Source organism: Taudactylus pleione, unplaced genomic scaffold, assembly GCF_031769625.1.
Source record: "Taudactylus pleione unplaced genomic scaffold, aTauple2 ptg000465l, whole genome shotgun sequence".
Lineage (NCBI taxonomy): Eukaryota > Metazoa > Chordata > Amphibia > Anura > Myobatrachidae > Taudactylus > Taudactylus pleione.
Window position 1 is genome coordinate 1600846 of NW_028284867.1, and position 12401 is coordinate 1613246.

Below are 12401 nucleotides of genomic sequence, written 5' to 3' on the forward strand. Positions count from 1 at the left end.
TCTTTCTTCCAATATAGTCCTTAATCCGGTAATCCCTCAAAATGAGACAGAAGAATATACCGTTGGCAGGCAAATTCAATGTATATGGTACAGACTTCTTACTCCTACTTAGGATTCGGTGGTCCGTTTCCTCCCAATTTAAAAAGGGCTTTGTCGTTTCTTGTATGGATATCTGGTATACAGTCCACAAGAGCCAATGTAGATCAAAGCCTTACTACCGCTTGATCTTCCGAGTAGCAGGCTGGGGAATAACTTGCAGACTCCTCCGTGGATGCCTCTCTGTGTGCCGCTTCTCCGGCGTGCCTGGTCGGGCGGCTGATGATGACGTCACCGCAGCGGGCTGGGAGTCAGCGGTCTATTGCGGCTGCAGGGTGAATGAACCTTCGGGTTCTCTTCTATGCCCCCAACGCGTTTCGTGCTGTTACAGCACTTTTTCAAGGATCCACACAGAGAGACATCCACGGAGGAGTTTTGCAGATAGTCTCATCTGTCCGCATTTCTACTTGCGTCTGACACACAATCAGGCCCCTCTATCATTCGATCCCTTACTCTGGAGGGAAGACAGACACATCAGCCTATGGATGGGGTGCCAGGGGGTATCTTTACTAAAGTGCAGGTTTTTAGAAGTGGAGATGTTGCCCATAGCAACCAGATTCTATGTATCATTTATCTAGAACCTTCTAGAAGAGAATAGCTAGAATCAGTTTGGTTGCTATGGGCAACACCTCCACTTCTACCAACCTGCATTTTAGTAAATATGCCCCCTAGAGGTGGAACATAACCCACCATCTGTACTCCCTGAAGCCTCGGGTCTATTTACTAAGCAGTGTTAGGAGACAGAGTGAAAAGTGATAAGGTGCCAGCCAATCAGCTCCCAACTGTCATTTTTCAAACACAGCCTGTGAGATGACAGCTGGGAGCTGATTGGCTGGCACCTTATCACTTTCTTATCACTTTTCACTCTGTCTCCTAAATCATAGGTATATTTGTTTTTCATATAGCACAGATGCCTAATACCCCTATTGTCTGCTCTCGTTACCATCTGTGCAGGGCCCCCTGGATTTCATGAGCATCTGTATTGAACCCGACACCATCAGCAAATCCGAGTTTATTAGTCTGGGGTGAGTCCGATTTTACATTAGCTCTCGGAGCCATTTCAACAACTTAGTTTTATATCCTGTGTGTTCTGTCATTTGTTGTTTTGTTTTTTTCCTCTCATACAATGAGTGCCGGGCTGCGCCGTTCTCCAAGACAGCCCGATACCCCCTTAAGCTCTTTATTCTCATCAATGGCTCAGCCCACATGAGTAAATCTGGAGCCAGCTAGGATACTTTCAATAAGATTGCACTGTAGGTGGCCAGACTTTAGCACTCTGTCTGCCCCTAATCCAATAGTGTGGGTAGCAAGTATTAGCACGCGATAATGCCCATGCAATGTCACTAGTTCTTGTGAATTGATAGGCAGAGTATTGGCCAAGCCCACAAAATGGCTGCCTCCACTTGGTGTGAGGTAATGGTTACATGTAAAAAAAAACTCTATAGTTTGTTTAATTTTCGGAACCAAAACTGTAACTTTCATTCTCCCGCAGCACTGAGAAGATACAGGACCCATTGCTATGCCCAAAGGATGCCCAGGTTATACATGCCAGTCGCTGCAGTGTTCAGCTCCCACAGGTAAAGCCATTCCCCTGAATGGAATGACGACTGCAATTGTCACATGACACACAGTGGGGGGGGGGGGGGGGGGGGAGTGCTATTATTACACATGTACCTCATGTACACAGTCTAACATAGACACTGATCTCATTCACACATAAGGTGAACACAGAGTGTTATCTGTATAAAAGCTTCCTAGAATATGGTGGTAATATTCACACAAATGCCTCGTTGTCATAAAGATTGGATCTAAAGGCAGTGTCTAAATTTGTTTTCAAAACTAGACGCTGTGAAAGGTATCAGTCAATGACTTTGATAGCATATTGTCCTGCCCCCTATGACACAAGATGGCCGACGTCCTATGGCATAAACATGGGGGTGGTATTATTTTTCTGCCTATGATACGCTTGCTTGTATTGTGTTTATTCAGGGAACAGAGGGACATTTCAGTATAGATTCCGAGGAATACGAGGTCATGTCCGCAGAGGTGACGCTTCTGCCGAGAAAGCTGCGCTTCCTGTGTCATCCGTCTCAAAAAGAGCATTTTACCCAGAGTCCAGCCACAAGTACATAACACTACAACTTGCTCACAAGACATTTTGTTTCCATGACTGCAGCCACTCCTGGAACCTGCTCTGTGCAGGGGGAGCACCGCCATCTGATTTACAGTGTGAAATATTGTCCGTCCTCAATTTGTGGGTACGTCGAAATAGTCTGCTATGGAGCTTATAGACCAAAGGCAATAAAAAAAAAAGACATTGCCACACAGGACTGTGAACCAATGGCGCAAAGACTTGTAAATCCCGTCTCCAGTTTTTTTGTTTTTCTTCTGTCACTGCCATTAAGTCGTCTGCTAATAAAATGTGTCCTGCCTGAAGACCTCGACAACATGGCAGCCTTATTGTCTGACTGTCTCTTACACACGAACAGTTACATCCAGTAAGAGGCTTATACATCTAACCCACATGGCTGGCTCCACTGTGTGCAGGTAAACGTTATTGACCTTTATTTAGAACGTAATTGTAATACTAAAAGAATTCCCATGAATATAAGAGAAAAAATACATGGTTTTACAATGAAATATACGCAGCATTTTGTTCTAACATGAAATATGCATACTTATGGTTTGATGTTTTTGCAGTCATTTATTTAATAGCAATATTGTCACCTAAGACCAGGGCATCAAACTAAAATAAAAAGCATGTAATTCTATTCTGGTGCAGTAAACTGCAGCGTTAAATGCTAATTCCAGCTTTTAATAATTAAGTTTTAAAACTTATTCCCCACCCATAATCTAAATAAGGCAGGTTCCACCGTCGTCTCTTGTAGGGTGACCCCTGATGAAATCTAGGGTCTGGTTTTCACACTCTATTGTCCTAAACCACAGGTTCTCAAACTTGGTCCTCAGGACCTTAAACAGTGCATGTTTTCCAGGTCTCCTCACAGAATCACAAGTGAAATAATTAGCTCCACCAGTGGAACTTTTAAAATGTCAGTGAGTAATGAGTACACCTGTGCACCTTCTGGGTCACCTGGAAAACGTGAGCTGTGTGGGGTCCTGAGGACAGAGTTTGAGAACCTCTGTCCTAAACTCTCTTAGAAACATAGAATTTGACGGCAGATAAGAACCATTTGGCCCATCTAGTCTGCCCATTTTTAAACATATTATTACATCAACCCTTATTGATCCTTACTTCTTCTGAAGGATATCCTTATGTCTATCCCATGCATGTTTATATTGATCTACTGTCTTAGCCTCTACCACCTCTGATGGGAGGTTATCCCACTTGTCCACTACCCTTTCTGTGAAGTCATTTTTCCTCAAATTTCCCCTGAACCTACCACCCTCCAGTTTTAGAACATGTCCTCTTGTTCTAATACTTCTCTTTATTTGAAGAATGTCTCCTTCCTTTACCTTGTTAAAACCCTTTATATATTTGAACGTTTCTATCATGTCCCCCCTTTCCCTTCTCTGCTCCAAACTCTACATATTAAGATCTTTTATTCTTTCCTGGTACGTTTTTGTGGTGTAGACCTTGCACCATTTTAGTTGCCCTTCTTTGTACAGTCTCTAATGTATTAATATCCTTCTGGAGATATGGCCTCCAGAATTGAACACAGTATTCGAGATGAGGACGTACCAATGACCTATACAGTTGCCACATCTTCAGGCAGCTTCCGGTCAGCAACGCAATGAACTATGAAATAGCTAGATTAAACTGACCAATGGCCTTTATGAAGTACTGGGATGAATGGCCCAAGACCGGCTCTATTGAGGCAGACATGACGATTGGACCGTACACCCAGTTTTATCAGGAATACCCAACCTGCACTAGATGTGGCATCCTCAGCCGTCAGGTAAGCAAGATGGAGATTACTATAGAACAAGGCGTGAGATGCGCCTAGCTCACCTTTATTTTATAGTGCATACAATGGACTAGATCTAGAATTATTTTAGTTTTTCAATTCCTCATACACTGCAGATACAAAATAAAAACAGCCATGTGGCAGCATGAATAGGGGGGGTAAGGATTGCCAATGGTCCTAACATCGGCGGTGTCTTCATCATCTTTGGACAATCCCCTTAAACCAGATTTCTTCACCTTCCATAGGAGACACAAGGACTACGCTGGTATAGACTGCAGGAGGAGGACTGGCCACCAAACAGTTAGTCTTTGACTTCCTAGGCAGGCCAGTTGTTTGTTTGATGCCAAGGCAGGAGCCAGGTACATTACAAACAGGCCGCTTCTGCAGCCTTTAGTCTTAATTTCTTTATTTACTTTGAGTGGGCAGCGCAGAGTGTCCTGCTGCTCTACCACCCCACAAGCACAGAGGACCCCCAGCTGCAGCTGGATGCCGCGGACTCAAGTAAGGCGGCTTCACCTGCGGGCAGATCTCTGACAGCAGGTGGCCGGGTCGCTCGCACTCCTGCTACTGGTCCTTTCATTCAAAAAAGGAAACAGAGCCACCGTAAAGTTAATAATGGCAGTAGTCTGTATGTAAATAGTCAGTCTATAAACGAATATCCTCCTTGATAGTCTTGGCAATGTTAGTACAAAGTGCCCCGCAAGTAGGATTAGGATGTTATTGAACAGAAGCCAGCGCTCCGTTTAACAGATGTATGGTAAATGTACAAGGTGATATCCGAGAGTTATAAGGGTGACACGCTTCCCAGCGTTTGTACTCACCTGGTGCAGCGAGCTGAAGAGCAGCTTCTTATTCCCTTATTGAAAACCGTGGAACTCCATCCTCAAAACGGCTTGTAGATGGTGGGTGGTAAAGGAGTGCTCTCCGTCGAAAGCGGAGAAAGTCTCTGTTGGATAGAATGTAACAATGTAGCGTCTGACGATGCTTGATTACAGATGGTCAGTGTATACAAGGTATCCCAAGATGCAACGCATTTCACCCGTCAAAGCGGGCTTCCTCAGGCTGGTTAAGGAATGACACTCTATCCAAAACTTTACGGTGGCTCTGTTTCCTTTTTTGAATGAAAGGACCGCTGGCCACCTAAGGAGATCAACTAGCTCAGTTCCACACTGTGCAAGTCAGATGTGGAATAAGGAGTTTTCAGTGGAACTGTCCGTTTAATCATATTTTTTACATTGGATTAAATACTTATTTTGTTGTGTTTGTCTTTGTCCTTTGTCTTAACCTACATGTTGTATACCGGTATTAGGTTTAATATTATTTAGATTTTTTAGAGCTTTGCCTCTCACGTGTATACTAATACACGTATGCATAAATTGCATTACCACTAACTAGTCTTTTTTACTATATACCAATAAACACATGTTTTTTTAAATTGTATTTATTATTGTTATTTCTTTTACTTCTCCTCCCCTTTTCTACCCAGCTTCTTGGATGAGCACTGGTCCTCCATCTTTATCTACATTGGATGTTGGAAACCTTACCTTGGGTTTATTTCCATGAAGGTGCTTTCGCTCTTCTAGCTGTAGCTGTTTAGTTTGGGCCATCGGCAGTGGACAGACGCCCTAGAGAAGGGCCTCTCCTCTGGCAATCCCAGGAACAAATTATTGTCCCTTGTGACAAACTAGTATGTGGCCCCCTCCAAGCGCAGAAGGCTATGGCAGATTTTTCTTCAGTCCTGCCTAGGACATAATTGTTGCCTCGGCTGCGTAATCCTAAAAGGAGTTTCTCCCTTCCGCATTCTGAGCGTCTAATTGTCGCTCCGTTTATAGGAAAGGAAGGCCTAGGGCCAGTTTTTCTCCAGGTGCTTCCGCCAGTAAGCCCCACAGCAAGCATTTTAAGCTACCAGCTGCCACACCACTAGGCCTGCTGGGGCAGTTTTTCCACCTGGATAACATAGGAGGCCAGCTGCTGCTTTTTTTTCCAGCCAGGGCTGGCGGCCATGTTGAACTCCTTGGTTTGTGGGGAGGTTTCTCAGAGCTACGCTCTACCCTTCCAGGAGTGTCCTCTATCCCAGTTAAAGGACTTCCATTGGTTCCGGATAAAGCAGAAGCCCTACTAAAGTGCATGCTCTTCTTTCTGGTCTCCGGAATACTTTTCCCAGATCTTGAGAGGCACTGTATTCAAGGTTAGCTTAGTCTTGGTTCAAAAGGCTGAGCAGGTCTTTTCGACCAATACCCTTCCTGAAGGCTCTCAAACGCTTCCTGCAGGTCCCCTGGTTCCACATTAATTCTTTATGTTCTATCAGTCTGCTGCGCAAACATGGGAATTTTATAGTCTCCCTGCACTTTCAGGACAGTCAACAGTTTCCTCGGGTTGCTGTCCCAAGAATTCTGTAATTCCTTGTGTTTTCACGTGAGTCATAACTGTTATGGCTCCTCTGTTGGGGCTCACAGGGTCAAATGTCTCCCTTATCTGGATGATCCTTTTGTCCTGGCCCAGTCTCTGGTGGTCCTCGAGGATATCTTCACCTGGCTATATGATCTACTCCAGTCTCAAGTACATCAGCTATGAGGGATATTTTTCTTTTATTCCGTCTTGGTGGATACTTCACCTGGGTGTCTTACTTGACCTTATAGTTTAGACAGTTTCCCTTCAGGCAGACAATATTGGGACAGTTCAGTGTAGCCATCTTCCAGACAAAACTGTAGGAGCTCCGCAGGGTCTCTTGGGCCTTGTGTCCAGCACACCCCCAGCTTAGTTTGAGCCAGGTTCTGCCCAACAATGCAGCCTCAGTTGCCTACATCAACCATAAGAGAGGCAATTTCTGTTGCGGCGTCATGAAGGTCAGTCGCATTCACGGCTGGGTAGACTCCCTTCTGGCTTTTATACAATCTCCATCCAGCGATGGGCAACGGACTTCCTAAACTGCCAGGACAATTGCTCGGGTGTGTAGTATTTTCATCCAGCTGTCTTTGGGGCCTTCTGGACGTCTGCTGCGGTGTCTAGACTCTGCCACAGGTGGCTGAGATAAGGCTCTCGCACCAGGGATTCGGGAGCTTTTCAGGTGGAAGCTTGGGCGATTTGGTGGGTCTTTCGACTCAGGTACATATTCCCTCCAATCTTGCTCATTCTTCAGATTCTGCGGAGACTTCCTCAGGAAGGGGCACTGTGCTCAGTGATCCTCGTGGTACTCGTTTGGCCGTGGAGAGTTTGACACGTGGCTTTCCTGGGTCTCTCTATAGTCGCTTCTCTACGTATTCTAGATCTTCTGCCTCAGTACCTGTGCTTCCATCCGGTTTGCGCCTGTCTCCCTTTGGTGGAGTGGCTCTTGAGACCATACCACCAGATCGGTTGGTACTTTGTAGGGAGCTTGCCGCCAGTGCCTCGGCGGAGCAGCCTTTGAAGGGCGAGTGACGTGGGGCTTTTTCCTGCTTCTATTCTTGTGCCGTCTCCATGGATGTGGATTTTGGGTGGCATTTTCTTAGTGCAGCTCAGGAGCGTCCCCTCCCTTGGGAGCATTGCTTTGGGACGTTCCTGTGTCCCCTATGGAAGGTGAAGAAGAAAAGGACTTATGTCTTACCTGGTTAAGTCCTTTTCTTCAAACTCCATAGGGGACACAGGGCGCCCATCCTGACGCACCTGGCTTTTGGGGATTTCTTCTGTTCTAGTTCCCCCTGTCCATTGGTGATTTGTTTGGTTCGGTGAGCGTGCCAGTCTTCCTTGGGCTTGCTAACTTAACTGGCCTGGGTGTGGGTTATAGGGGAGGATGAGGCTGGGCTGCCTGGGAAGTTAAAGGCTAACTTTGCCCGGTCCTCCTCCTGCACAGCCTATACCAGCGTAGTTCCGGTTTTCCCTATGTAGTTTGAAGGAAAGGTCTTAACCAGGTAAGATACAAGTCTCCTTATATATACACACAGTGCTCTGCTGCTGGGTATATGCCATCTTCTGCTAGACCCTGTCCCCACCATCACATTATAAAGCATTCATCTGGTAGGAGCTGGCTCAGGGGATTGCAAAGCTACAGGTGCTGGTAGGATACCAGGTGATGGAACATACTACAGATCCAGGCTCTCCCAAAATAGGTAACATTAGCACAATATAAGTAAATAACACTTTCCGTGTTGGCTCTGCGCCGAAGCCAGCATCATATTCCATGCACCCTGTATGCAAACATTCTATGACTTGGGGGTAGCTTCCTCCCTATATAACATGGATGAAGGAACCCAAACGATAGGGTGGATCAGACAGAATGGTTGATTTATATAACCTGTACTTGGCCAGATAGTTTTTTAATTTTTATGCTTTGCCGTAGGAACACCCACGGTGACGTGTTCAAAGGGTGCGATTCAGTTCTGCATTTCCATCCATGCAAATATAGCAGCTGTATGACACCCCCTGCTGCATTTGCAATCCTAGCACTGCGACCGAGGACATAGACTGGGATCACCATCGCAACCTTCGGTTGCGATGATAGATGGCGCTGGGCTGCCAACCAGTTGAGTAAACCTCAGCTTACTCTGGCTGGCTGGCCAGGCCCGGAAACGGTCAGTCGACACAGTTCCTGGCCTTGCCACTCCCGGAAAACTGGGCAGGAACACCAGCCGCCCCCACCCCATAAATGTCTCTGCCCGTCAGTCAGGCAGAGGCATCTAAGGGGCTGTGCACGATTACGCAGGAGCCATTCTGCACACTCGCAGATTTCCTATAAGCGGGAATCTCTGTTCAGCATTGCTGAATCAGCCCCAAAGTCCGTGCTCAACCTGGCACTATAGAGGGGCCTTTACAAATCAGCCGTTAAGCCCAAGTCTATATTTAAAACCAGGAGGTAGTTGCACCTATCAAACCTTATAATGGTAGAAATTAACTCAAAACGCCATAGATATAATAAAGATTTTTTTATATATTCAGACAGATATTCTAACATTTACACATGTAAATATAATAAAACAATAAAAAGCAGTATAATAATTACTGACATCAACTGTATGTAGTCAGACTTGCTAAATTGTGTTGACACAAGTATTATTAAAAGTCAATGTGCACTATAACATGGTAAATCCCGGAGTAAGGTTAATTCCATTTTCGATGTAACGATCCTTAATGCATTCACTTATTTAGTGGTACAGACTCCGTGTATTAACGGACTTGCAACAGATTGTATCAAAGCCATTGTATACACGCGAGAAAGATGGTGTAAACTTTAGGGGCACCTACTGTGAAATAGTCTCATCTCCAAATACTATCAGGGATTTGGAAGGCGCTCCGCTGGCTGTGCTTATGTAAGGTCCCAAAGGAGTCTTTCCAACCTTGCCGGTGAAAAAGCCCCAACTTTCACTGCTACGTGCTTATGAGGTCAATGATCCCGGTTCAGCGGCACCGTTGGAATTTTGGCTGGATGTCACCCTCTTAGCCTGCCTCTGCACGTCAAAAGGTAACAATTCAAAGTAAGTTGCCGAGTCTCAGCTGGAAATACCGTCTCTGGAGTAAAAGTATCAGGTAATCACTGACGCGTTTCGCTCCACCCAGAAGCTTCATCATATGAATTGATAGCCTGTCTCTGCACGGCAAAAGGTAAGAGGGTGACATGCAGCCAAAATTCCCACGGTACCGCTGAACCAGGATCACTGGCCTCATAAACACATAGCAGTGAAACTTTTTCACTGGCACGGACTGCGAGTATAATCTGGTCGGAAAGACTCCTTTGGGACCTTACATAAGCACAGCCATAGGAGCGCCTTCCAAGTCCCTGATATTTGGAGACAAGAGACTATTTCACAGCAGGTGCCCCTAAAGTTTACACCATCTTACTCATGTGTATACAATGACTTTGATACAATCTGTTGCAAGTCCGTTAATACACGGAGTCTGTACCACTAAATAAGTGAATGCATTAAGGATAGTTACATCGAAAATGGAATTAACCTTACTCCGGGATTTACCATATTATAGTGCACATTGACTTTTAATAATACTTGTGTCAACACAACTTAGCAAGTCTGACTACATACAATTGATGTCAGTAATTATACTGCTTTTTTTATTTACATGTGTAAATGTTAGAATATCTGACTATATAAAAAAATCTTTATTATATCTATGGCGTTTTTAGTTAATTTCTGCCATTATAAGGTTTGATAGGCGCAACTACCTCCTGGTTTTGTGGCCTCTCATAGATTGGCTTTAGTGAGTATACACAACTCACCTGTCAGTTGCTGCTATTAGTAATATACTGTATCTTTTTGCACATTTCTGACTAGGGCCTAAAATACAAGTTCTAAATATATTTTCAAGTCTATATTTAGCCAAATCGATTGCTTGTTTGAGCATTGGGGAGACCAATCAGATTGGTTTCATTGGCAGAATAAGGAAATAAACTTATAATGTATTTTAGCTGTCAGACAGCGAATGCTGCACTATTCCCACGAGACGCCCTGCACTAGGACGCAATACCACTTATTTAAAACATAATCACGTAACACTGTCCCCGTTTCATTCAGTTAAAATAAAGGTTTTTTTTATTTTAGCCACAAATGTTAAAATAATTGTACCCTCCAGGGGCTGCAGAGGGGCGATTTTTTTTGAACTTTTTAGGAAAAGAGTGAATGCAGATTAATTGGATTCTTATATAAAATATCTATGATCCCCTGGCACCTCAATGGCATTAATTCCGTGTGAGAATACGATTTAAGCCGGCCACATATGGGCAACCACTTGAATAATGTCTTGATCCTGTAAGCCAGACAAATTATAGACCATGGAGCCATTCAGGAATCCAGGACAGATTACTTCCTCTGCCATTGGGAGCTGTTAATGCAGCCAGATGATCAACCGCAGCCCGATATGGGCCCATCTGCAGTCAGACCATCTTTCACATCATGCAGAGATACCACAGCGTGTACAGGTGGCACTAAAAGGCTCCAGTCACCTTCGTGCAATGGAAGCAGCCATTTTGTTGGCTGAACCTGCACCCAGTAGGAACTAGTGACATCACAAGTACAAAAATATCACAACCAGGATATATTTCTAGTCATGGCACGGGTTCCTAGTGAGGAGAAAGGTTGCATTCTCATTAATATAGAACCAACCCACAATATGGCCGATTGCTGGTAGGCAAATGTTGTAGCGGAACGTACCAGTAAACTGCACCATTTCCCGTCACAAAGTGGTCACACAGTAAAGACACCAATGTAAGCAAGTATTGTGCATGAAACAATGCCATAGGCTTTTTTTATTACAAATAAAAACATCAGGATATATTGTGTTGGTCAGTGTTATTACTTTTTAGAACCATTGAATACGTATTTAATGAGCCAAATTCAATTATAAATAACTCTCCTATTAAATAGTACCTGTATTAAGCGTCCTATAGAAGGACTATAAACCCTGTCCCATTTTATCCCTAATCACGCAGATTTATTGCCCCGGGTGACTAGTATACCTTCCTGTACAGCATTTTATCAGGCACATTACATAACGTACATACATCTACCTCATCCATTTCTATGTACAGTGATCAGTAGTTCAGAGTTTTCCTTGAATGAGTCTCTTTGGACAATTCACAAACAAAAATATTTTATATGTACAATTAAATTATTTCTTCCACAAATATCAGAACATGAGATGACTTTCACCACACAAACCACAGAGCAAAAAGAGAAAACAATATGGAGTAACCCATATTTTACAGGTCAGCATTTAGAGGAAAGAAAAACTGCAGTTGAAATACAAGTGATGATCGGAATAACCGTATTCCGTGCCGTAATCATATGTGTGCGTTACATACATAACTGGTAATAAATAGTAACAATAAATTCATGCAGTTTTTGGCAAGGAGCCATTACAGTGTACGGCGGACTGTGAAGGCAGCCATTTTGTGCTATCAGGCTGTCCATCTGCTAGGAATCACCAGCACAGTGACGACATTACTTACCGGATTAGTTCAGCACACAACATGGCTCTCCCTACAGTGACCATGCAATGTGTATACTTTAAGACGCATCATATAACTACCTATATATACACCATTCTGCCTGTTCTAGACATTCAAACTTCATTCTGTAATCATTTACATTTTCCTAAATTTGTGTCCTCCCCATGTGCAAGAATTAATGGCCTATGGCTAGTAACGTTAGAAGGCAAATGTGGGCTAGCGGACAGAATCTCGGAGGATCAATTAATGCAAAATAAAGTTGCCTCAGAAATATTTTCCATTAAGTGTATTGATGTTAAAATTCAGTATTAAATTTGATGTATAAATGGCAGATATACAGCCCGCCATTTGCGCATTTTTCTGAAACAAAATACACCAGACATGCATCGATAAAAACAGGTCAGGTCAACTGTTGCCTTTTCCTCTTCCTCCACTAGGGGGCACTG

At 44.0% G+C, this 12401-nt stretch overlaps 1 protein-coding gene across 1 annotated transcript in view; it reads left to right on the forward strand.

The window, feature by feature from the left end:
• Nucleotides 1-2532, forward strand: part of AGK (acylglycerol kinase) — a 51784-nt gene extending 49252 nt beyond the window's left edge. The window contains exons 14-16 of the mRNA XM_088448800.1: nucleotides 1051-1121; nucleotides 1589-1673; nucleotides 2086-2532. Of these exons, the coding sequence (XP_088304926.1) occupies nucleotides 1051-1121; nucleotides 1589-1673; nucleotides 2086-2229 (300 nt within the window). The 3' untranslated portion in view covers nucleotides 2230-2532. The remainder of the gene's footprint in view (nucleotides 1-1050; nucleotides 1122-1588; nucleotides 1674-2085) is intronic.
• Nucleotides 2533-12401: the final 9869 nt, after the last annotated feature.